This window comes from Pagrus pagrus (assembly GCF_965226575.1).
Source record: "Pagrus pagrus genome assembly, chromosome: 1".
In the NCBI taxonomy this organism is placed as follows: Eukaryota; Metazoa; Chordata; class Actinopteri; order Spariformes; family Sparidae; genus Pagrus; species Pagrus pagrus.
The window spans coordinates 10208445-10236222 of record NC_140185.1 but is presented as its reverse complement, the minus strand read 5'-3'; the positions used below and the strand labels follow the sequence as shown (position 1 = coordinate 10236222).

Genomic DNA, 27778 nt, shown 5'->3' with positions numbered 1-27778 from the left:
GAGCGAGGGGAGGGAGCATCAGAGAAAGTAGACGAGAGGGAGAAGGCAAGAGGGAAACTGAGAGAGTCAGGAGAAGAGAGAGGAGAGCAAAAAAAGGAGGACAGCTCAGCAAATCAGCCTAGAAGCGTTCCTCTCACAGCTGCAGTGATCCAGGCTGGGAGGGGAAGTTTAGCTCAGCAGGAGGAAAAAAACAAATAAGAAATAGCTTTTTTTTTTTCTTTTTTTTCATTCATTTATCTGGGTGAAGAAATCAGAAGACTCCTTGGAGAGGAGAGGGAAGAAGAAGAAAGAGGAATCAGAGAGCTTCTGCAGCCTCCGAGTGTCCTCCTGCAGGGGAAGATGGATTCAGACTCCGGAGAGCAGAGTGACGGAGACCTCTCTCCAGGTAAGCTCCAAGACCAGTCATGGAAAACCAACATCAGCTTCTGACATGTTGTTGTAACCAGACCAGACCAAGCAAATACATTCTAGATAGTATTACTTTATCTAGAGGATCTGTGAGGTCCTGCTGCCTGTTTTCCAGCACTTTTATCAGGCACTGGACCCTCAACACAGACACATTCTGTCACATTATGTGTCCTCCTCATATCTTCTTTAACACTTCTTTAATGCCCCCAAACTCAAGACTCACATGATTTTCAACTTTAAGAGTCAGTTCACGCAGCATCTGCGGCTCATTCCTGACGTGTATCAAAGTCAAGCTGCTCTGAGCTCTGATGCATGCACACTGTGACACTGGTGACTGGCGGAGCCTCGCTGAGTGTGCGGATGAAAACCGGCTCAGTCGCCACCAGGAACAGGCAAGCTCCGACACGTGCAGCCAGTTTGTTCATCAACACATCCAGCTATAGAGAGAGAGGGAGAGATGAGAGCCTCCCTGAATGCTTCAGTCTTCTTCTCTGTGGTGCATCTCACAATCAGGGAGAAAATATTCGGATTCGCAGTTTATTGGAGGGTGCGTTCGGTTGTTATACTGTCCGTTTTATGGTGTAAGAGAACAGGACTGCAAAGTTTTATTGCTAAGATGAAAGTTAACAGTTGGAAACACGCAGATACACACACACGAACACTCCTTAAAGTTTACTTTTTAGTGTCTCTTGGTGGATATTTTCCAGCCTTCTGCGCGTGTGGGCGATTTACTGAACTGTGATCTTGTGCAAAAATTCAAGCCAGGAGATGAAACAGCCTTCTGGAAGATAAGCTTCAAGGAGTTCAAAGATCATGAATCAAATGAGTCTCCGGGAGGTTTTCATAACAGCACAGCATACTGATGTCAAATACAGGCTCTGTATGTCATCAGGAGCTGAAACTTTTTATGTGTCGCTTTAAATGATTTTATCCTTAATCAGAGGACTAAAAATACTAAAATGATCCTCCATTAGTCACGTGTATTAACTGTCCCTGGGTGCTATCTGCAGACCGGCTATAGATCAGATATATGATTCACATGATTTATCAGGGCATGTTGCTGCCCCAGTTAGTAATCATGTATTAATGTTGATGATGGTGTGGATGTTTGCCAGTTTATTTGACGCTGAAGAGCTTCGTGTGTTAATAATGCTGTGTTGAACTCTACCCATCTGTCTGTCCATCTGGACCATTGTCTGTCTGTCTTTTTGGTGCATTTGAAAGGGACCTTCATATGAGAAATATGACAAGTTTTACCCACATCATCAGCAGGTAGGGCTCAGGGATATGGCTTATAAATAATATTGCAGTTTAAATTAAGGCTATATCCAGCTGTGACTGTGAAGGCGGCTTCTAGTGGTCGTCGTTTTTATTACGGCAGCAAAAGAAGATGTCAGGCGAAGCATGACAAGGTCCGCATAGAGAGGAGCTTGGAGATGGATGGATGGATGGACGGGGGAAACAAGCACAGGACTTTCACCCAGAAGACTGTTGTTTGTGTCCCTTGTGAAAGCAAAAACAACCCAATCACCAGAATAAATGTTGGCTAAGTACATTTCGGCAAAACCACAGATAACTTAAAACCGGATGTTTCTTTACGTTGCAGCTGTTTGTTTGTTTAGGTTGAATTTTCTGTTACTTTCTCATCACAACCCTGTGCTTATGCTCTGGCTAGGTTAAGGCACAAAAACCACATGGTTAGGGTTAGGAAAACATCATGGTTTATACCTGTTTTTAGTCGCCATAATTACAGATGAAGATGGTCCGACGTCCCATGAAAAATAGTTGACTTTGGCCACTACAAAAACGGCTGGGAAAATCCCCCCGTCTCCTTAAAAAAATCTGTTATTGTCGCCACTTAACTCTGCAGGTGTCATTAAAAATATCCAGTTGTGCAGCTCAAACTGTGGTCTGCTATTTGGCAGCCTTGTTGGCTTGTAATAAAACCACAACCATTCCCCCTTCCACGTCCTGATGGTTTGCAGACACTGCTAACATTATATGGTGACAACTGGGCTGAGCAAATGTCAATGCTAAGTCATTTTAACTCACTAATGGAGTTAAGTTAAGTCACACTACATAATTTAAGTCACCGGTACGAAGTAAAGCAGGTACGTAGTCATTGGAAGCCGAACCATGATGTTTTCCTAAACCTAACCAAACTGTCTCTACAACAGTGGTTTTGGTAGTCACTGGCAACCAGCCTATTCTGCCATTTAGATATGAGGATGTGTTGGCTATATCGCAATACACATTATATATCTCGATATTTTGAAATCTCCTTTATAGCGCTTCAAAAATACTTGATTTCACCGACATAATTACATTATGTCTTTTTTAAAAATTTTCTACAGATTCAGTAATTATACGTCCATTTTAGCCAATAGTTTTCTGGAAATAAATGCTTTATTGTGCAGTTTTAAATTGCATGAAACAATTTTGAAGTGTTATGGATGAGATGGACTAAGTCAAATGTTGTATCTTAACCAAATAACTCAATACTGATATTGTAGGAAAAATATTAATTAACACAATGAGATTTTTTATATCAATAATCATCAGTTATGTGGATATAGTGACAGTAAAAACGGGTAAAAGTATCACAACAAGTAGAACAGGCTGGCAAGTTCAGAAAATTACATCGTTCTACTGCAATGCAGCCTTTGAAACCAGGAAAAGACAGCACTTGTGTCATATTACGAGATGAGAGATGAAATGATGACATGTCTGTATCACCTGCTGATTCAGGCAGACGGTTCAAGGTCAAAACATCAACCAGGACTCTCAACCTGTTCACCTGAAGTACACTGATATCCAGGGACAGGGCCAGAGGTAAATCACGGAAACATTCTTCATGCTCTAATCTGCTAAAGCTTCCGGCAGCGTCTTTGTAACAGTGGAGGAAGTAGCTCTTGGAGGATCATGTGTTAAAAAGAACCGGTAACATGAGAGCAGAAGCAGAATGACATTTTCCCGGTTGAGAGAACTCCTCATGCTCTGTGGCTCTGCTGCTGATTCTCCTCTTCAGTCTGCCGTCAGTGAAGAAAAACTGGTATTGCTCACTTTATAAGGTCAACTGGCCCAACGAAACCTGAGAAAAAGTATTTTGAAAACAGCCTGTACACAAACATGACCCTTAATACTGTGGATGAGGGGTATTGTGGATGTGATTGATCTGTGCTTTTAATTTGTACTCCGGCACTGAACATAAGCAGTGTAAATATTGAGATATTCTGTTTCAGGTGACTCCTCTGCCCTTGAGCTGTCAGTGGTTGTTGTTAGAGAGTGAGGCTGACATCTTAGAGCTCCATGCTCCCTTAAATTAAAGACTGATCCATCTAGACCTTTTTTAAAAAATACTTTTCCCACAATGCCCTCTGAAAAAAGCCAGCGAGCATGCCTGACCTTGGTCCTGTCAGCCGCAGGCTATGCTGCCTTCAAGTTGTGTTTTTTAATATTGAAAGTCAAGAAAAAGCATTACGGTTGGCTCTCAAGCCTTTTAAATCACGAGAATATTGTGAATAGATGACTCACTACAGGAAGATAGAATAGATAGATTGATAACCTTGTTGATAATTGCTTTGGCTGAGTGTTTTGCGCATATTTGATTTTGTTGTCATACTTGGAACAAGTGCAGGGTAGACAACAGAGGTCATTTTTATTGTCAAAAAAAGTTTGTAGCAGTACGCACATCCAAAAACAATTCAACACTAAGTCCTGGACAGAAACAAGAGTCAAAAATATAACATCAGAGTCGACACACTTGATAATGCTCCCATGAATGTTTATTACCTCCAAACGTCACATATGGAGGTAGTAAATGTTCACCGGAGCATTACCTAGTGTGCCGGTAACCTCAATGAGCTCTGATGAGGGCCCGAATAATACTGGATTTTCGGGGGGCAATGCCAATAATAGGGAGTTAATATATATATATATACACTCTCTGGAATGCACGGTCTTTCCTCTAGACTAACCTTCCTCTGACTTGAATAGGAATAAAACTTTCTGAGTGGTTTGAATTCTGACAGTGAAATGAGTCATTTAAAAAAAAAAAATGTATCCAGCTTCTTCTTTCACAGTGTAGGAGTGGGCTGCTCATGTTAGTGGCCAGGTAATAAAGCAGTGTTCTTTTTAATTTGATGACTTTCATTGATAGTGTGAAGTTGTGAACAAATTGCGAGCGCCCATGCTTTTCTAACTCCATTCCAGGAGTGCCACAGTAACAGTAACAGGAGAAATCACCACAGCTGAAGACGACATATTGGAAACACCCGGTCGTGTCTGTCTACATAAATACCATAGATGACTACTGATGACATATGAGGGTCTTGAGGGGGAGATTTCAACCACTACCCCTTGTAATCCGTTCTGAGGGCCAAGGAGACACTCAAAAACGATTGGTAGGGGTTAAAATTGGAAAAAGGATTGGTTCAGTCTCTATTGTGAGGCTATTGTGTGACTCAAACAACCCTCCAGCCGAACAGGTGTGTTGACAGTCAGCCGCGCTTTGACTCATAATGAGGTGCAGTCGTTTCCACCCCACCACAGGAAGGAAGGACAGGGCTGCTGGGTAAATCAGTTTGTGGGTCTTGGTATGGTCAGTGCATGCTCATTGCATGACTGGATGGTTGGATGATGATGGGAAAATATGTGAACCTTTGTGTGTGTGTTGTGTGTAAGGTCAAAAGGGTATTTCTCTCAGAGTAGTTACAGCTGAGCTCTGTGCACTGAGGCTGGTCTTTGTGCTCTGACACAACAAAATGTACAGGACGGTGGAGCAAATATAGAAAAGCATTATTTCCCTCTCCAGTGATTCTCTGTTTCACGCCACCGTCCAAAGCCTGACTCTCACATGATGAACGCTCATAAAAACGTTAATTAAAATTCACACGTCTCCCCTGAAACTGTTCTTTTGTTGTTCTTCTTCACTTCTGAGGTGAGATAACAAAAACACACACACGTGATGTGTTGTTGCACTGAATAATTTATACTGCAGCTAAAAAGTTGACAGCAGAAAAGCTTCACTTCACTTCAGACACATCAGAGGCGAGGATCATATTTTAGTGTCAGCAGCGCATACTGTAATTTAAGTGCAAGACCTGGAGTGTGAGGTGTACATTTTGTACATTGGCCCCACAATGTGAATGAGTGATGGGTGATTTTACACTCAGGAAGTTGAAATTTATTTGCTTCATGCTTCATGAGCTGCTCAGTGTTTCATTTCAGATGATTTTTCAAGTCAATAAAGTAAAATATCCTCTGAACTGCATAGTCTCCATCAATATACGTCACCGACACCAACATGGCCGCCAACTCAGCACAGGAAAAGTATTAACAAAGATGAAAATCAATCAGGAATCAAGCTAATATACAGGAGCAGCTCTACAATGTTTAAGTAACAGGACGTCACCAACATGACTGTTAGCTGTGTAGTCTTTATAATCACGTATTTTCACAGCCTTGTATTTCATCAGGTTTATGACCATTTGAGATTTTTTTGACTTAGAAAATTCTCTTCCAAATCGACAAACATCACATGTGTGATTCATGACACAATTCAAACGGGATCAAAAAGGCATTTGTCTCTCTCCCTTCAGTACCATACAAAGTTTTTCCAAAATAAGGTCCCATGGGGTCCACCGGAAGAAGCATGACTTTCACTGAACAATGATACTTCATGATGATTTTCAGATACTTCTGCATTCTGGTTTGAATCCTCTTCTGGTTGTTACATTAGTGTGACATTGTGTTGGTGAATAATCAGCCCACGGTCTACTTTTGGCTGATTCATCATCGCGGTGATGCGACTCTCTTTTACACCATAACCCAATCTGCCATCTGTGGAGCTATTTCCAGCCGTTTGTGTTTACTTCAGATTTTCTATGGAAAGCAGACTTGTTGAAAAGAGAAGCTGTTGGGCTGTTGTAATAACAGCTGTGGGATCCATAAGGGCATGAGGGCTGCTGCTGTGCTTCCATTACAAACAAAAAAGCTGCAGATGTTGTTTGATGACACAACTGAAATTTTAATCCTCGGCCAGGTGATCTTCACACACTCACATTCAGACGACTCTTCAGCTCTTTTGCCCCTCGCTAATTGCCGCTAATCCGCACTTCCACAAACACTTGAAAGATCTCAGAGAAATAAATCAGCGCTGCATTAGAGTGAGCCAGGAGCACCCAGCAATCAGAGGAGAGCTTCTGCCTCATGATTGCCATGTTGGCAGACTGACCACATGCTTTTCACATGAGAGACAGGCAGAGTGGGCCAGCCCTGCATACACTGCAGCACTCCCATACTAAAATATGCCCGCGCTCTTCTTCCTCTTCTCAGCACATGCATCCTGGATTTTTTTTTTCCTCTCCGCCTTTAATCTGGCCCACAGATGGAGAGTGCTCACTACACACACACACACTCTAGACACCAGGAGCTGGTTCTGGAAAATTGTAACATGAACTGAGAAAAAAAAAAGAAACAGGAGTGAAGCTGTAAGTGGAAAAGGCGACTCAGGAGAAAGTGGATTTTCCTCTGGCTGCAGCAAAAGACAAATCTGAAAACTCCCAGGTCTCTGACCGGTATGTGTGTGTGTGTGTGTGTGCCTGTGTATGTGCTTTCTCCCTCGTAGGCACATGCATGCGCTGACACAATAATACTGTGGCATCTCATGGTGTTTGTGGGACATTTGGAGAGAGAATTGTTTCCCCCACGGCTGAGCCATTACTGAAACATGGAATTAGACCACAGAGGCATTTTGACAAGGCCTCACAGACACACTCTCAGGAGGAGGAGAGGGCTGTGGTTTCCCTGCAGGGCCAGTTGGAGCAAAGCAAACAGTCACTAGTGGCGCCTGGTGTGAGAGGCGAGCTGTTTGAGGCAGGAGGGGTGTGTGTGTTATGTGAAGGAAGGGCTGGCGTCAGAGGAGCATTGAGCCTGTACAGGTATTTGTGAATCCTGTACATCTGGTGTGATCCAGGCCCTTAAGTATGATGTTTTATTTCAACACGTACGTTGATTTAAAGGTCCTGCAAGCCAGTTTCACTCTTTGTTGATTCTGGCAGCCGCTGTGGACAAAAGATGACGATGGTGAAAAAAAGTTAACTTTGTTTTAGTGCCTCACCACCAGACTTGAGACCTGCTTCTTTCCTCAGGCTGTGAGACTCCTCAAGTTACCTCAACATAAAAAAATGTTTTATGACTTCTGACTTGCTAAAAGCTGCAGTAAGCATTGTCGTCATTTTTGCAGTTAGCAATCCCCTCCTTCCTCTTCACGTCACATGAACGCAGAGCGGTTATCGTCAGAGAGAGCTGCAAACAGAAAGATCTCTACGAGCAGACAGGACCGCCTCTTTATCGACCTCTCTGTTCTGATTGGGTAAAGTGGGCGTGGATGTCAGAAGAGGGACATGGGTTACTGACCAAACAGCAGCTTTAAGGCAGAATAGGCTCACTGACAGGTATTAAAGAATAAGTTCACCCAAAAATGAAAATTCATTCATTATCTACTCATTTCGTAGTCCACAAGAGTAGATGGGGACCAGAAACGACATAAAATGTCTCCACACAGCTCATGCTGCGTAAGCCTCTGGAAGCTCTGAGATCAAAAATTTATTTAAAAAGACTTTATTTACATCCCCAATGGGTGGTTGAGCTTGCGTATCCACTTCAGATGGGTTGCACACTAGCTTAGCAGCTACAGTGAAGATTTCGACTGAGATGAAGATTTTGAGATCGCCGGGCTTCCTGAGACTTGGATTATTAGTTTTTCTGTTGTTGTTTTTTTTTTTTTTTAGATTTAAAGGTCCCCAGCTTTTCATTTGTTTTTTGTGGACGACGAAACTTCATCCATTTGCCATCTGCATGGGGGTGAGGAGAAAAATGACAGAATATTCATTTTTGGGTGAACTTTTCCTTTAAGAAGGAAAGGGTCACCCAAAAAAGTAGCCAATCTTCTCTCTGATGGTCTCATTTGCTTATGTGGGTCATATAGATGCATCAGTATCAAAGTGAGACATAACCAGTTAAAAGTTCCTTGTAGTTCATTTAAATTCATGTTGAGAAAAGTCCTTCGCTGTTTCAGGTCCGGTTTCTGGTTTCAACTTAGAAGTTACGGTCTGATGTGCTTATTATGGAGGCCGCTGCGGCTTTGCCTACCTTCTTATAACTTTACCATGAAGATCATATCATTTTAAAGAGACTTTTCCTCTCCCACGTGCCTATTATGGCAACAAAAAGCCAATAGAAAACGAGGCTGAGTGGGAGGCAATTACACACAAAGCTTTTCACAGCCTAACTGTGACAAAACTGAGCTAACTGTGCTGATTATAGCATAATTATATCATGTTGGGGAAAAGTAGAATATGTAGAATATACTATATGTTTAGCTTGATATATAACAACAGTTAGTGAAGCGGTGTGTCACATTAAGCTGCTTTTAGCGTATTTTTTTAATATTTGCCACAGGGAGCTAGAAAGCAGCAGAACAGACAGAAGTAGCAAATGTGGCAATTAACATTTGTGGGTTTGGGAACCAAACATCCACACTGTTATTCTTAAAGGTTTGGACTGGAATTAAGTCACAGAAGGATTAGGGTTCGTGCTGGTAGTGGAGAGGGTTAAGCTTAAAGAAGGAATGTAGTCACTTACAGTAAGAAACGGATCTACACATGTGTGCCTGTGTGTGTTGATGTGAGTGTGTGTGAGTCCTTGTGTGTGTGTGAGTGAACCACAGTTATTTCCTGGTCATTAGTTAGTGGTGGGTTGGCAGCCAAGAGAGCAGCAGCACTTTGGCTTTACACTAAAGCGTGTCATGCATAGTGAAGGCCCTCAAGGCCAGAGCTCAAAGTCTGTCCAATTTTATTACCAATCAAAGCAGCAGCAACCTTTTAATTGTGGCAGGATCGACAGCTGAAGCCCCGCCCCCCGTCCTGGCTGACCTTTGCTCCCTGAACAGTCAGAACTAACTGTTATTTTCTCATTGAGGATTTATTTCATCTGTGCTCTGGAGAAGATGAAACATCTACTGTACTGGCAAGTAGACTTAGTACAATTTGTCATTTAGAATTAAAACATGACGCTCGCCACTGGAATGTTGTGTTTGAGTCATCCATGCCATATTGAAGTCGCTCCCAGGATGTAACTCATCTCTCTTTCAGTATTTCTTTTATTAACCTCCTTTAAAAAAAAACATTAATTTCCTTAACAAAATTGATTTAAATTAATTTGATAACTTACAAAAAACAAAAAACAACCAGGCCAAAAAGCACCTGAACCATGGATCTAATGAGGTAAATCTAGATTTGTTCATTCCTTTGACCAAAAAATGCTCGACTCTCCCTGGTATAGAATTACTCAGATCTTCCACATTGTGCGGCACATACTGTAGAGCGTGAGCTCCTTTCGAGCAGGATAGCATCCAGTAACTTAGATAAAATTATTTAAAGGAGACCGAATATGCTTTTTCCATGTTCTTGTACATGTAAAAGATCTTGAAATTTAAAAAGCCGCACCAACTGGAGCTCCCCTCTCCCACAGAAAACACTGTTCCTGAAACGCCTCATCAATAGCCCGCCTTTAATACGTCATTTCTTGACATCACTACGTCACACATTTGCATAATTTACGCCTATAGTCGTGGTAGTAGTGAAGCTACACAGGAGACACAGTGAGCAGTGCTGGGCCAGGCGTGTGTGTATTGACCAATCAGAGCAGAACGGGTATTCAGGAGGAGGGGCCTTAAAGAGACAGGAGCTAAAACAGAGCGTTTCAGACAGAGGGGAAAAACTGATGGGATTTTTGCGAATGCAAACCTATTCTAGTAGTAACCAAAAATATAATTATGAACCTGAAAATGAGCATAACATGTCTCATGCAGCTCTAGACTTTCCAAATATTATTGGGCTGAATGGATGAAATGATCAAAGTTAAACGAGTGATTTCACAGGAGTTGTGACGCTCAAAAAATGTATAGAGAGCAAACAGTCTGCCTCCTGTTTACTACTGCCTGAGCATGCCCAGTGTACATGAATGGCCCTGAGATACTGTATGTGTTTTCAGGTTGTTGTGTTGGCAGATTATTTCAAACGCTTGTCCGGACGGAGATTTTTTTAAACATTTTTTAAACTCTTTCCAAAAATACTCTTGTACTACATGTTTAGCTGTAGTATGAGAACGTTTCTTACCAGGCAGAAATGTGGACGGAGGGTCTCACATGAACTGGTCTTTGAAATTAACCGGAAAGGACAGCAAATACCCATGAAACATAGATTTTGGACAGAGAACCTGGGAAATGCTTCTGTTTTTCATGACAGCAGCATGGATGAGAAAACCCTCTGAGTTCTGGATGCCTGTGGTAGAGAGGGTACATGGGGCAGGGGGGCGGGGCTTCAGCTCTATATAAGGGCACTGACAGACAAGCCTTCTTGTGATTCAAAGCTTCCCAGCGCCTCGCTTTACGTAAACTCAGCTAGAGTGGGTGAACTAGTAAACAAACCAGGAGGCCAAAGTTATGGGGAAAGCTGGCAAGGCTCTGACGATTGTGCACGCGAGTATTTGTGTGTGTGTGTCTGCGTGCACGTGTGTGTGTCTTTGTAAACGATGCCACGGCATGCTGAGACTTGGCTGAGGTCTATGAGAGGAGCGTTTCACCCAGGGCCGGAAAACACTTTACTTCCTTGCCACTGGCGCTCGGCTCAGTGTCGTAGATCTGGTGAGAAATGGGCAGAGACAAAAAGAGACGAGAGCTTCATGAGTGTAAGACAAAGACACGCGTTACAGACAGTTTTTAAGACAGCAGCACATGATGCAACAGGGAATGAAGGCGAGAAGATGTCTTGATGTTGTCCGATGTAAAGAGACTTTGACAATCACAGTATGGACATATGATTTCACCTCTCTTTCTCAGACACCACCACCTCCTCCGTCCTCACTCCCATCACTCCTCCACACTGTTTTTAATCGAACTGACACATCTGCAGACACTCAGACTGGCTGTGTTTGTATTTTTATTTTTTATTTGTGCTCAATCAAAGCATTTTCCAGGCAAATGTATTCTCCTTCCTCACTTCTATTCTAATCTTGACTGAATGGTGTGAAATGGAAATGTACATTTTGCCAGCTCGGCCCACCTCCTCCCTCTTTCTCTCTCTGTAAATAGCTTAGTTTCTTTATTTCAGATGGAAGAAGTTAAGGGAACTTTCTGCCGGCTTGCCAGCGCAGATAAAGTAAGAAAAACCCCCCAATATTTTATCCTCCTCTGTTTTTTATTAGGCCTCAGACTCACAGTCTATCATTATAGTCCACCCGCACACCCACACGTTTGTACCCAGCCTTCTAAAAATAGATAAAAAGCCAGCGTTTTATGAGTCAAATAATATTTTGAGGTGGTTAAATACAGGATTTTTTTGCTAAGCTGCATTTTCCGCTGATCACATTAATTAAACAGGATTTCTTGTGCTGTCCCACATACCTCATTTAGACCTGGTATTAAAATGTGATCTGTATCCGGACACATTATCCAGTTAGCTTTTTAATGAAAGGTATAAATGAAATATAAGATATGTGTGACCACATCTGGAGGAAGTCTGGCTCCCATTGTGTTTGGATTTGCAATCTGTACAACGTGCTGACATCTGTACACAAACTGACATTGATAAAGATATCTGTTTTTAGCTAACATTAAAGCGAGAAGGCTGAGAGACACACCTCTAATTACTGGTAAAGTATACGTATGTCTCGTGCCATGGAAGTGCCAAAAGAAGAAAGAAAACTCAACAGAAGTGCATGAAAATGAAAGCAGAGAGAAAAAACATGCCAGTAAGAGCTGTTAGTCACAGAGAAGCCCACATGCTAGTACCGCATCACGCCTGGACAAACTGACTCTATATCTACACATACAGAAAAAAGACAAAGATTATAGAGTTTCCTCTTATTCAGCAAGTCACAAAACTCAGTGATTTTGTAAGGGAGTCTGGGGGCTGATTTCCCACCACCTCTGAGGACAGAGATCCAATCTTAATGTGGAAGACGAGAATGCATTTATAATACCATGTGTAAAAGCAAAGTCAAGATCGGATCTTTTATTATCCGGATGTATCCAGATACCGATTCCAGCTGTAAATGGAGTGGAGTTTTCTCGTCCCCGGTCCAGCCATGGAGCCTTCACTGTACTCTAGACAAACCATGGTTGGTGTTGACAAAAAAGCAACACTTCAGCCAAAAACTTCAGCCAAAAAAAAACAGGTGCACAGACTTCAAACCACACGGCTCTTTCATTTAACCTTTATTTAAATCTTGAAAAGATTTTGATGGTATGCCTTCACTTTCAGTGATGTTGAGACTTAAAACAGAATAAATACAACAATTATTAACAAGAAAACGAACAACAACAGAACATGTTTACAGTAAGTTCATGGTTATAAAATGACCTAAAGATACAGCTGTGTCGCGTTTAAAATGTTCAAAGTGTTACAGCACAAAAGCTTAAAACAGTTTTCCCAAATGTTGTCTTTGCACGCAGGACTTCAGGCCATTCCCATGAGCAGGTCACATGATGACCGCAGGACCAGATTAATGAGGAAGTGATGTACGATGGCACGTTATTGTCAAGGGCTTTCTAAACAAATAGAAACCATTGTCTGTCATGTCTTACTGTTAGAGAGGACCACCCAACCTTCTCATACAAGAAGTGATGATGAGTGTCACCAGTAATGAATCTCATCTTATAGTTTGAGTCCTTAATGTGTCGTTGAAATGATCAGTTTGAAAATCTGCCTTTTCTTCACACAGTAAAATTCTGCATTTTTTCCCCTCAACCAACGCCCACCTGACAGGATCTGTAAGCGAATGTTCGTGGCAGAGTAGTTTTCCAGAGAAGCTCCCAGAGGAGGGAGGCAGAGAAGGGAGACAGCCTCCAGCCAGTTCCCATGCCCGCTTCATCGGCTAGCTGTGGCCTGGCTCTTTACTTAGCTAAACAATGGCACATCAGCAAACCACAGCTGGTGAAGACATTAGCTTTAAAGCAGAGGAGAGGGCAGAGGGCAGGGATCTCACCCGGCTGTGTCCTAACAGGATGTTTCATCCTCTGCGGACCAGTGGTCTTCATGACGAGGAGTGAAAGACAAGGGCAGAGCTAAAGGTGGAGGTCAAATCGCTGATCTCTGTCTATCTCCTCTCTCTCCTCCTTTTCCATGAGACAGCTGATCAAGCCAGCGGCACATTAATCAATCAGACGTCACCGGCTGCTGCCTCATTCCGCCTCGTCTCTCTGGTTCAGCTCTACAGGGACATGGCCATTAAAACTAAGAGACAAAGAAAGAGATGAAGGATGGAGCATTAAATAAGGCTTCACGGCGGCCAGAAGCAATCTGTTCTTGTGTCCCTCCTGATTCAGAGACACTCCTAAGTGCTTTTCCCTGGACTGTTACTCACAGTAGAGACTATTAGACTGGTCCCAGGATAAACACACTTCTAGTTCCAACCACCGTCTCGTCCTGTATTAACAGACCTCTTCATTACAAGTACATTAACTTACATCAACCGGCTCATGACAGGTTTGTTTGAGTGAGTTTAATCTGTTCTGCGTCTGCCAGTAAGGCTGAGTCAAACCTTGTTTTGCTGCCCGTTGCCATTAATTCTGATTAACTATAAACAGTGAATATCTCAGTGTGATGGCCAACTTACCATATTCTATCTTCATTTAGACGCTTGTCAAGCCTCTGTTTAGACTTTTCCATTCAGTTATATCAAAGGTATAATATGTAGCATTCCCACATTAAATGTCTTAACACAACTAGACGTTTGTTATACATTTTGTTGAGATGTGTACTACATTATCCTAAATGTTTCCAACGATGATCAAACCCAGAGAAATTCATAATTTTACTCAAGGTAACGTCTATTAGAGACAGTAAGGGAGGTAGTGACAAGAAATGAGGAAAATGAAACTTTAAAACATCGCCTCGTGCATGAACATTTCTGCATGAGTCATGTAGATCAGTTTTCCTTGAAATAGCAGTCAACAATGAAGACAAAACTACCCGTGATCCCACGCTACTTACATATTTTCTTTTGTTTTGATTAAGGAACCTCTGGTGGCAGAAATCATACACTGTTTGTTTAAACCAATATAATCACCAGACAAGACAATGTTAGAGGGTTTATTATGCAATCAGCCACTTACAGACTCACTTTGTGGTTCTTATTCCACCATATTCTTTGTTAATGTCCAGACCTCCGTCTATCTCTTCAGGTTTCAGTGTGCTCAAAACAAACAGCCACAGTGAAAGATCAGTTGAAAAGCCTGCTGTTATAGTCATGATCACCAAAACAATGAGGGGAACAGTGCGTATTATTGGAAAATCTTTCCTCAAAGGCGTTCATAGTGTTGCCCTCCGTTGCTCACACAAATTTGGTTAATGTAGTTGTGGGATTTTCACTCAAAAGAGAGCGAGAAGTTCAAATCTTACTAACAACCCTTCACATCCGGCCAATCACTGCATGACGCAGGCCTGAGTGTCAGATTGTTTGTTTCGTACACAGCAACAACCCCGATTTCTGATGTTGGAAAGGTTTTTCAGATGCTGTTCAACCATCCAACAAGCACTCTGTTTGTCTTAGTTGTCCTCACATGCACTTCAGAGCTTTACAGCACCTATTCATAATTCTAGCTAAATTCACTAATTATCCACTTACCAAATATATGCAGCTATTGTACGTCTTGTGTGATGTCATTAGAACGTACACAGTATAATATGTGACATCAATATAAAGGACTAACATATGTAACTACAGTAGCTTAAATGAATAGAGCCTCACTGATCATGGACTATAAAGGCCAATACTGATAGCAATATGAGAGATTTAAAAAAGTGTAATAATGATAAATCAGTAATATCACCAGTATGTGAACTTATGAACTCTATGATGAATTACGCAGATGTGTCGCTGCTACTTCAAATAAATCTTTGACATTTCTGTGCTACAGTTTCTTAGTTATTGGCTAAAGTACGTGCTGACTCTCATGTTTCTGCGCTGAGCTGATACTGACTGATACATCGACCCAACAGACATATCAAGTCAATGTAAATCTGTTGAATTACGGCGCTGGCGAAGCTTTCAAAGGGAAACCACTGCAGCCGTTTGCTCTTCATCATCCTCTTATCAGGATCAAATTCACACAGTCCTCCAAGCAAAAGATCATAAAAAGCGACTCATGGGATCAGGACTTCATCTGAACATTTGTTGCATTTTTAACAGCAAAATTAATGAGGCACTTTATCACATATTAGAAGTTTCTTTGTGAGGATGCAGTTTCGTTTCATCCCATCCATATTCCCCATTCAGGACAAATAAGTTGAGATCAGAGAGAGAAAGAGATAACACCTGCACAAACCATTACCAGGGCAAATAAATCATAGCATCCATTTGTCTTGTCCACAGAGTTTACACAGCAGTGTGCCTTTTATGAGCCTCTGGGAGCTGTGGAGGATATATCTGTATTTCCTGCCGTTGCACTTTCTTCCAGTAAAGCATGAGGAAGCTGTAACCTGCACATTCCAGTTTCAGCCGGAGACACTAAATGATCCACATGTACAGAAGGGAGCGAACTTTAAACTCTATGACCCCACTTCACACAAATGAGAGTCATTAAGGTATTAAAAGGGAGTTATTTATTAACCCTAAAGGTCTGGATGCCGCTCTACATCCTGAGCAGCTGTTAATGGCACGGCGAATGACCACAGTGCCCTTTGGAAACTGGCTCCGAGTCAGATTTAACAAGTCATGAATAATGCACATTAATGCACTACGCACTCCGCTGTCTCCCTCTCTCTCTCTGTCTCAGTAGAAAGCATATCTTTCTAAATCTTTATGATCCCCGGTGACTTTCATCTCAATATAAACACACACACATGCTCTACATCAGAGAGAGAGTGAGCAGGGGTGGTGTGCGTTTGAGTCATCTGCTGATTAGAGCAGTGGGAGTCAAAAATATGCCAGTACGGAGCCTTTGCAGGTCCAGAGTAAGCGGAGGAGACACATGAAGCAACAAAGACAGCCTCAGTTTGTTCCAACGCCTGCAGCTCTTTCTTCATTTATGAAGGCCTACATCGTGACGGATCTTCACCGGGACTGTCACATTATCACATTTTCACTATGTGGCTAATAGAATTGACCATAACGATATTATTGTGACATCTATCCACAAGTTTCCTGGGGACATCACTGGGGAAACGTGTATGGGTGATACTCCCAGTGCACTGCAGGAGTAGCGTGATAACTGACACACCGGTGGTACCCTTCAGGCTTTACAAGTGTCCGCTAAGTGGGCTAAGCAATGATAACAGTAGTTTGTCACTAAACTAAAGTCACACCCATAATTTGTGCAAAGTATCATCGGGGCTGAGAAAAAGATGGATAGAAAATGTACAGCATGCTTAAAAGTGTTGAAACAGCCTGGTGGCAGTCTCGCCTAGATCCTCCTCCTGACATGTAAGTCAGCTCGTATACATCTGTAATCTGAACTGTTATGACACATATCGTGGAAAGCACTGAACATGTTGCCCAAGTCCCTCGCTCTGCTCAGTTTGCTGCTGAAAAAGGACTAAATTGTTCGGTATTTTTTAATTTCACTGTGAATTTATTATTCTTGTATTTTTTTTACTCTTTGGTGTAAGGTTATATTATGTTGAGGGTAGGCCATTTGCCAGTGTCCCTGAAAATCTCCCTCTTTTTCACAGCCTAACGTTGGTAGGTACGGCGAACTGACAAACACAAAGCTTGCAGCCTTGTAGAATGACACTGGAAAGTAAACACATCTCCCTCCAGCTCCACTAGTTAAGCTCTGGTACCAGCTGGCACAACACACCATCCTCTGCTCCCCACTCCAGTCCACTGGCCTCTCAGGCTTGCTTAACACCAACCCTGCAGGCTATTAAAAAACCCTTTACTGTTGCTGAATGACCCACTCCATTGTTTTCCTCAAGCCTTGTAAATGCAGCCAGAGTGAGTCTGCAGCGACTCCTTATTGGAAACCAGAAGCAGATGAAAAGGCCAAGGCAAAAGAAGTGGAGGTCAGGCTGTCACCCCTGTTTACTCCCCCTGAGCAAAGAGCATTTTCCCTGACATTTTCTGAGCACTGATGCATTGTTATCCTTGTGTTTGTTCGCTGGGAAATGGCGGAGCTGTTGGGTGTCAGACTTTATTACTGCTACAGTACGAGCACACAAGTTGGCAAACTTTAAAGTCAGTCTGTCTGTGATGTAAAAATGTATGCAACTACAGCAGGAGTCTAACTTTACAGCACACATGAGGCAAACGGGGATTAGCGCTATGCTGCTGTTCCCCTTATAAAAGAGAGTATCTGAAAAGGAAAATGTCTGGAAAATGATTGCTGTTTTAGCATTTACAGGGTGCAAAGAATGGCCTGGCAACCACTCATTTCAGAGCGGCTATTGAGTATTAAAATACATTACTGCTATTACTGTGAATGGAAAATAGGTTGCACGTGGAAAGTGAATGTATAACGGGGAATTCTGACCAGAACTGGGCAACGAGGAAGCTCTGCAGAGCTCAATAGCTCATTGTTTTGTCACTCGGGCACAAACACACCTAACCTGTCCTGCCTTTTTGCATCTCTGAGCGAGGCCGTCTGTCAGCGACCTTTCCTGTTTGGACCAATAATGTTTAGAGGAAGGAGTGACAGGTGGTAAGCAGTTTTTGCTCACATGTTTTTCGTCTTCCTTTTCCTTTGTCTTTTTTAACGGGCAAGAATTTATCCAATCCAACCCTGTTGTCTGTTGTGTGAGCACATACAAGCACGTGTGGTCAACACATGTAGGCGGGTCTATCTGGGGGGAAAAAAAGAAAGGAAAAAACAGTCCCATGCACCTGTGCAGAGTGTGACCTGGTCCTGAACATGTTGTCATTAGCAACCCCATACAGGGAAGCACTGATCAAGCATTGTGCTCAGTGTGTGTGTGTGTGTGTGTGATTCAGTTACCTGATACAGTCATGATCTGGAGTCCTGCAGAAGCGCCGAATGGTTCAGAGCAAAAACATGATAATTAGTGGCTGCAGAAGTAAATGACTCCCAGCTCTTCAGACAAGAAAACTCAGGAAAGAACATATTTAGAAAATTCACTTTATGTCCAAATAATAAAATTAATATATAAAAAAACAAAAGAGCAAAAAAATATATAATCCAATATCCACTATTACATCCCACTGTACGTATCATTACCACGTTTCAAAATTCATAGTTCAATAATCTTCCACAGGTCTAGCACACATTTTATAACATGCAGAGTTTGGTACCATTAAAGGAGCATTTTGCCCAAAAATGAATTTTCAGTCATTAACTACTCACTTTCATGCTGATGGAAAGTTGTGTGAAGTTTCGTAGTCCACAAAACATTTCTGGAGCTTCACAGTGTTGCAGCATTCTCCTTAAAAAACTGGAGAAGTTGGGGACTTGTTTTAAAACGTAAAGAAATGAATGAGGGTGAGTACATAATTACTGAATTTTCTTTTTTGGGTGAACTGTTCATTCAAACAGTTCACCAGTTATGCTATTCACTACTTTATCTACACCTATATTAATATATACACTCACCCATTTACACATATACTGTATAAGTTCCCTTATTACAGCCTGACATGTACTGCTGATGAAGTTACTTTATTTATTAACACATTAATGTCCACAGTGGAATTTTGTCATTTTCTTTACATCATTTAAAGTACCAGTTGAGCTGAGCACTAATCCATTCATTTTTTTCTAAATTGGTAAACTACTGTATGAGGCTTTCTTTACAATCAAATGAATGTTGAACCACATTTTTAAAATAAAGGTAAATCAACTTGACATGATAAATATGTGATTTTGATTTTGTCATGTGCAGCCACATGCCACAACAGCTGCTTTCCAGCTGGTTGGACTTTTCTTAACATACTAAATATAGTTGTATTTCCTTTTATAGGCTACATCCTCATCTTTTATCTCAGTATGAATAATTACCCCGACCGGCTGAAGCTAAACACAGAAGAATATCTTTAATCATCACTGTAAACAAGCAGTCTTCCTCTTAACTTATGATGATGAATGACTGTATTATATTTATCTCGAAGCTGTTTATTCTGCTGTCGAGACATGAAGCCCAACAGCCTCTGAAAGACACACATGGATTCACACACACTCACTGTCAGACGTGTGTGTTCTGCAGCGTTCCAGCTAATAAGCCCACAAGTGCCTCCAGCGTTGACTCAGTAAAGGCCAGTCGGCCCTCGTCACTGTTAGCTGCTGGTCCTGCTAATGGCTCATTCCTCTGGTCGCTCTGGAACGAGACCAACACGAGCTTCATGACCCGTCTCACAGTTCAGCTGCTCAGCACGCTGCAGAAAATTGTCCGATTAGCAAGTCATGTCATAGAGTGTTGAGTTTAATTGCTTTACACCAATAACAAATTCTTGATGATGTTTGAGTGATCTGCTTAAGTATTGATTTTAGAAAGTGAACAGGTGACCAGGTGCATGTGGGAGTCAGGTGACCAGGATTAGGGGGAAACTCTGAGGACATCCGGTGGACAGGTGGAGGACGGCAGATCTGGAAAGTTACTCAGGAACTCATGGTGGTACCTGGGGGGAGATAGAAGTGGCTAGAGGAAGGGCCAGAAGGACAGACTGAGCAAAATAAAAACAACTGAGGCTGCCGTCACGACATCATGTTGATTAAAGAGCTTTAGTAGCTTGCTAGAAGGTGGATTTTGTTACCTTTGGACAGAGCTAGGCTAGCTGTTTCCCCTTTTTACAGGTCCTTGTGCTAAGCTTATATAAACGGCTTCTTGCTATAGCCATACATTTACCATCTTGTCATCTAAAAGTCGCATTACAGTGGAAAAACATGGGCCTTGCACTACGCTTCTGCATTTGATGCCATTGTACCACTCCCAGTGATGTTGTAGCTTTACTAACTGCCACTTTAGCTACAGTGATAATAGTGCTAACAGATTACTACAAGACTCAAACTGGGTTTTTGTAACAAACCTGGTGGCTGCATCTGCATATTGATATTGCACTAAGCAACAAATATGAGCTTTCCATGCAGATCTGTTGCGATACAACACATACAAAATAGTTAAGGCACTTGTGTATATGTAGTTCTAAGCTTATTAGCATCAGCTGATAATGTTTTCACCTTGTGAGTCTGTGTGTGTGATCATCATGGCAAAATGTGGTCCTGGAAACACCTGTTGTAGCGAGAACCAACAGAAACAATTTTGGAGTATTTTGCCAAGTGTTGATATGTGTGTCTGTCTATGGCTTTTTGTCAGCACGATAGCGTCACAACCTTGCAAGACAGTCACAAAACTTTCCAGGTGTGTAGTTGAGATCACAATGAAGCCTGAGTTTGAAGATGGGTGTGATGAGCAAGGGGGCTGGAAGTAGGGGGTGCCTGCCTCCCCACCTCATGCCCCTGGCCCACAATCGTAGCCCTGGAGACAGCTGTTGTAGCAGGAACAACCACAGAAGTGATTTTAAATACCTGTTTTTTCTGTCTGTCTGTCTGTCTTTCCGTGGACAGATAGCATCACAAACTTGCAAGACGCGGACATGAAACTGTACAGGTGTGTAATTAGGATCAAAATGAATGCAGAATTCAAAGATGGATGAGGTCTCATGGAGAGGCTCATTCATGTGCCACGTTAGACACACATACGGATACAGACAGAGCATTCTGTCTGCACTCTGCGTTAATTTGTCCATATTTCTACACGTTTTCTGAAAGCTGACAGATACTGACCAACGGAGCAGTACCTCTGGTAGTTGTGGGGGGCAGTGTAGCAGCGTAGCCAATAGTTACAAATGGTGGAAGTTTTTAAGAAGATTTTATATGAGTGGGTGGGAAGTTTTAAACATCTGTGTGATGGTACTTCGCCCAGGCACAGTGACAAACAATCACTACAGAACAGCTGGGAGGAGGCTGGACGGGAATTAAATGCGAGTTGTACGGTGGCGAAAGAAAGTGGAGGTCTGTGCAAGATCAATTTGGCTCTGAGAGGCGCCCTCTAGTGACTGTGGTTGTATTGCTTAACATCCCAGCCAACGTGAAAGTATGCGCACATCTATTTTCAGACTTAAAGGAAGCATAAATGAGACTTAATAATGAAATAATGACAACTGAGTACTCATGGGTCATAATGTGAACATGGATCTCATGTTCAGTAGTTTTTAAAATATCTTTGTTCAGCTTTGTTCCCCTTATTTTAGCTGTTTTATTTCTACCTCACTCTAAATTATTCATGGAACTGTGTACATTGAAACCAAAGTCAAATGTCTTGTATGTGTACATGACCTACTTGGACAATAAAGTTGATTCTTCCCTGCTATCAATTTTAGGGGAGACTTATTGCCAGCTGAATAGCCATTTACCATAAACAATCACTTCATTGATACAAGTGTCTCTGGCTGAAATGAAAATAAATCGGCCCAGATGGGCATTTTTTGCAGAGCGCCACCCTTAGCAGGGCAGGTTTGGCGGGTCTCCATGTTCCACACTGGATGTATGTTCTGATGCAGTGCAGCAGAAACTGTTGACTCAGCGCTCTAAAAACATCAGGCGGAACAAAGAGAGACTGTCTGGTCAACAGCCGCGGCCAGAGAGCAGCAAGCACCTTACTAATCCTGACGTTAAAAGTAAACTCCACCAACTCCCAAAACACTCTTATGTAAGCGCTCTGATGGGCCGGTGGCTGCTGCGACTGGCCCAACTTTGGCGGAGAACTGGTTTGTTTTCAGTCACTTATTCTCACATGCAGAATGGCCACTTTATTTTGTGAAACCTTCACACTTGAGGAGAAGTGATGAGAGAAAATAATGAGCAGGCAGGAGAGAAAGTGTGAAAGCAGGAGGGAGATAAGTGAGGAGAGACAGTTTTCTCTCCTGACAGCTCGGACTCTTCTGTAACTCGTTCTGACAGTCTGGCTCATGCATGTCACTCATCTCAGCCTCTGGGTGTCAGGCTGTATGTGAGTGTACGAGAGCTTGGACTTCTCAGAGCCTCCTTGTGTGCACTTCTACTCATCTATCCTCGCTTACTGTATGTGCTAAAATCTCCAGCCAGACTCTGAATCACCCACCTCCTTCCCCGGCACTCTGACTCACACCTCGAGCAGCCTCACGTCCATTCTTCACAGTGTTTTTTTTCCCCCCACACTCCTTCATTTTTGCTTACATTCTTCGCCGCTCTGGGATGTGCAAACAGACTTGAGACAGGGGTCAAGGCAAGTGAGTCGACAGCCACCTGCTGGTCCTCAGAAACTGGCTCCAGGCTGCGTGTTGAGGGGTGGCAGGAGAATAATTAGTCTGCTTTTAGCTCTGCACTAAAAACAGAAAAGATCAAATCTTCGGTGCAGGACTCTCTTCAGTTATGAGCTAAACTGATCTTTGTAGCGATAGCTGCAGATGTTAAACTGAAAAGAAGAGAAAGTCATTTAGAAAGTCACACACGCTGGTTGGATCCAAATCCAGATAGACCGAACGACGACTGGTCTGACAAGGCCGGCTTTATGGAGTGAGCTGTCACCTTTTTTAGTGTGCCAGGGTTTCAGAAATCTATCCAGTCGGGTTTCTGAATATCAGAGGCTCGCTGGAACAAAGAGCTGCTTCAGAGAAACAGGAAATAACAGTGACAAAGAGAGCCTGTTGATGAGAGGCACAGATCTGCCTAATGAAAACCAGTTATATGTCCTGGTGTTGCAATGCAAATATCATGGAAACCACCGTGTTGTTGTTGTGAAGCTTGCATGTGCGTTATCTATCCATCACTCCAGGCCACATTATTTACATTTCATGGCTTTAAGAGCAGTTTCTAAACCGCAGCCTGCAGCGATGAGACAGTGTAGGATTTGTACGGAGTCACTGGAGGCCACTCTTTGTATTGAGTGCTGCTAGTGGTCACAGGATATTATAAGTGAGGATAGATTTGTTCTTTCAGTGATGCAAAACTATTCCTTCCACATAACTAACAGACCAGTTACTTATCCACGAGTGTAGAAGATGCACTTTTTGATTCTATTTTACTTCAAGCTGCACTAATTCATATTTTTGAATCACCAAAGGTGAAATGATTTTATGTAGCAAGAAAGGGATTAGTTTTAGCATCTTTCAGCTTATTGTTTTGATTGTATGGCCCGCAACTTAGAAGCTTTGGTTCAGTCCCACCACTCTCATCAGTCTCGTTTTTGTCTGCTGCAGGCAGCTGTTTTCAGGGGAAAAGTTTTGTTTATTACCTGCCCGGCACCAAAAAGCAGATGAAGAAAGTTAGCAACTAAGAGATGAAGAAAGTGAAACATTGAGCCAGATATGTCCCTCAGGAGTTGGTAGAGACCAAAACAGAGCTAGAGGAAAATTGAATAACAGACTTCCATTCGTCAGATCACCAGAGAAATTACTCCAAATCTTCAGTCAAATTGTTCCATGTCTGCAGAGTGTGAATTGGCAATCGTTAGCTAATATGTTGGCCATAACTTTATGATGCCTTTTCCATATTGGTCAAGAAAAGAAACCCACTAACACCTGCTAACATATGGCTTTTGTCTTTAAGGTGAATGTTTAAAATCTGGATTTAGTTTTTCGAGCGCTTTCATGATGACGAATGTGACAAAACAAAGGCAAACTCGTCTCCTGGCAGTGCCTATTTTACATGGATTATATATACTCAACCCCCCTCTCATGAAGCTCTACATCAGATTGTATGTACTGGGAAATGAATGTAGACAAAGACATTTGCTGTATTAGATCTAAATGTCATAGTTGGGTAATTATATGTACGAAATGTCATTTAGCTGCAGACCAACACGTGAAATGCCACTTCAACACATTCACATGAAATGCCAAGGATAGGATTTCTCCCAATTGTTGTGCAACCTCGTGTGTATGTGCGATTTTAATTAACACACACGTGGACATATAAAGACAAACACACGCGCAGATGATGTGACGATGGTGTGAATTCTAAACGGTCACATAGCTGTCTGTTTTAATCTAATTAAAATGACAACAAAGCAGGTGTTCCTCTTTGAATCGGGGCTCATCTGCTGCTCTGTACCGAGAAACGACGCCCCCATCCATTCTCTCTCTCCGTGGACATACATGTGGAGGAGGCTGACAATGTGCCCAGGCTTCAGTTTGGAAAAAGTGAGGTGTCATTCCTGAGCTTTAATCATAATTGGAGTTATCTGGTGTGTAATTTGTAGCTGGGTGGCACCTAAATAAAACCCCCTTCCGTCCTCCCACTCCACACACACTCACACAGACACGCGTTAAGCTGCTGCCGTTGCTGCGTGAGGACACGGGTGGTCTTTGATGTTCTCCTCTATGATAAATTGCGACTACAGTGGGAAACGTTGTGAAACTGTGATCACTCTGGCCATGTAGAGTTACAGCAAAAGGGGTTCTTATCGGTGTACAGCTGTTTGATGTTATCCACAGCAGATAGTCATTCCTTCCCAAAGTCGGCCAACCACACTCCAGGAAGGACGCCGCCCTGCTTTGAATGCGGCTGCACCGCGTTTCATCTACTCCTCAGCCTGTTCAGACTGTGCTCTGAACAGAGTTTGTAACTTTTAAAATATCTGTAACCCTCAAATGAATACACATTTTGCTTTCCGTCAAATAAAGTTTTAGTCGGTAACAGTTCTGTGTATCCAAGTTTGGAATGGATTGGCTTTAGCCTTTGTTCATGCCAAACACACTGAATCATCCGAGAGTGTTTTGCACCAGTGCTGTGCCTTTATTTTTTTACTGAGGTCGCATTTAATACTGCTACCAGTTGTCTTGTTACACAACAGTAAGTTGTGTAACAGAAAAAAAAAGTTCTCCTCTGAACAACTAAGAAAACTTAAAATCAGCCTTTTTGAGCACACAGTTCTTTACGTAAGGACAAAGTAGAGTCAGTGACAAATGGAGAACGGAAGAACCCCTATTTTTTCCTACAATAGGTCAACAGAGTTGTGAAAGCTTTGTCCACATGAAAGTCAGCTGTTACGTGTAAACACACTGTACTGGAATTTAAGGGCGGTGGTTAAACACCACAATAATAGACAGAGAGGTTCTGGAAAAGGACTCCATGTTTTTCCAATTATCTGTCATCTGTATTTATTAAAAAATACATGAATACAATCTTTCAACATCTCTTAAAGGCACAACACACTGTCTGTTTAAGGGTAACTCCATCCATTTCACACATTAAAGTGTGTTTACAGGTTTTGTCACTGAAAATCACTGGAGGCAATATATCAGATTACATTAAAAGGCTTTCTACTACTTTTTTCACAAATGCAGTAGTGCTCTCCAAGACCTGTAGACACACTTTCATTTGTACAATTGTTAGAGTTACCCTTTAATCTGTTAGGTTACCAAATGCCAAGTCTTTCCCTCAGGGGTTGGTAGAGACCAACAGAGCTACTAAGAGACTAAACATTGGACCTGGATTGATCACTTGGACACGAACAAGACTACAAATAATAATGTTGGTCTATGTTTACTGGATGTGTGGCTAGGAAATGTCAACTTTATCCACCCTATTCCAAGCCCCCATGATACCTTGCATGAATTAAGGGCATGACTTCAAGCATGTCCTGCCCCTGAACGGTACCAGTACGTGGGTTTTCCATGGTAACAGGAGGCTAATCATCTTTCTTAGAGCGATATGTACAGCGTATCTTTTGTTCATGAAGATCTAGGTTAGCAACTTGGAGTGGACACTATTATCATTGCTTAGTTCACATAGCTGATGCTTCTAAAGTCTTGAAAGTGCTGCCACTTATTATAATACTTTACTTACACTAGTTCCATGAGCACCAGAAGTGTCACCCATAATCATTTCCCCAGTAACTTCCAACGTGTAATCCAAAACCACTTGTCTTCTTCTCTCCCTTCAGGACATGAGAGCTTTAACTCGCGCTCCCTGGCCCTGCAGGCCCAGAAGAAGATCCTGAGCAAGATGGCGACCATGGTGGTGGCCAACATGCTGACAGACGACACCAGCAGCGAGATCTTGGACGAGCTCTACAAGACGAGCCGGGAGTTCACCAAGAGCAAGAAGGAGGCCCACAAGATCATCAAGGACGTCATCAAGATCGCCTTGAAGATCGGCATCCTGTACCGCAACCACCAGTTCAGCCCCGACGAGCTGGACACGGTGGAGCGCTTCAAGAAGAAGATGAACCAGGCGGCCATGACGGCGGTGTCGTTCTATGAGGTGGAGTACACCTTCGACAGGAATATTCTGTCAGAGCTCCTGCTGGAGTGCAGGGACCTGCTTCACACCCTGGTCGAGCAGCACCTGACCGCACGCTCACATGCGCGCATCGATCACGTTTTCAACCATTTCGCCCACGGGGAGTTCCTGGCCGAGCTGTACGGGGACGGAGAGGAGTACAGACTGTCTCTGAGGAAGATCTGCAACGGCATCAACAAACTGCTGGACGAAGGAACGCTTTAACCTCTCACACCTGACCCCTTTCACCTCTCGCTGGTCACTCCTGCCTCCTTCTATTTCCTTTTCACTCGCTCACCCCTGCTCTATCTTCTTTTCGCTCTCGTCTTCCTCTTTCTTCTTCACCCATATCCATGACGCTAGTTGTAACATCCTGCTGCTGTGGTTCAATGAGGGAATCAGACTGTCTTTCCACTCAGTGGATCATCGCTGCACACTGGGACAGCCTGTATCATGTTGTGTGCATTGTAGCATCCCAAGTCATCCTTTTTGTGTGCAAACGTGTACTGTACCAATGGCCAAAAAACATACAGTAGGTATATTTGGATATGGAAGATAATCAGTGGTAGTAATCAGTCTCTCTCTCTCTGTGTGTGTGTGTGTGTGTGTGTGTGTGTGTGTGTGTGTGTGTGTGTGTGTGTGTGTGTGTGTGTGTGCGTGCGTGCGTGCGTGCGTGCGTGTGTGTGCACATGTGTTTGTATGGGGTTCGCTTGAATAATGTGTTTGTATATAAGACCAACTATGACATGGTGTGTATGTATTATGTATCTGTGTCAAACTTCTCTACAAGGGTGTAACACTTGTCTTTTATTAAAGATTTCTTGTAAACATTATTTTGCAGTTATTTTGCAGTCTAGCTGGCAGTCATAATAATAATATTTCTCTCATTACAACATGCAAGGCAAACAATGATTTACGTGCCTGCTAACCACTTACTTTCACAATAATAACCCACGTTTATTAATATTTTAAACAACTAAAGAGAATGCTGCCTCGCTAGGGGGAAAAAGCCACAATGACAGAAACTGGACTGGTGGATCGGATCTGGAAAATAAGCCACAAATGGTGCATTAAGCAACCACTTTCCCGTCCATC

At 42.5% G+C, this 27778-nt stretch overlaps 1 protein-coding gene across 1 annotated transcript; it reads left to right on the top strand.

The window, feature by feature from the left end:
* tnfaip8l3 (tumor necrosis factor, alpha-induced protein 8-like 3) lies at window positions 1–27516 on the top strand. The gene is made up of 2 exons (XM_084374944.1): window positions 1–385; window positions 26346–27516. Exons 1-2 carry the CDS (start codon window positions 340–342, stop codon window positions 26906–26908), a joined length of 609 nt encoding a protein of 202 aa, XP_084231070.1. The 5' UTR covers window positions 1–339; the 3' UTR covers window positions 26909–27516.
* The last annotated feature ends 262 nt before the right edge of the window (window positions 27517–27778 follow it).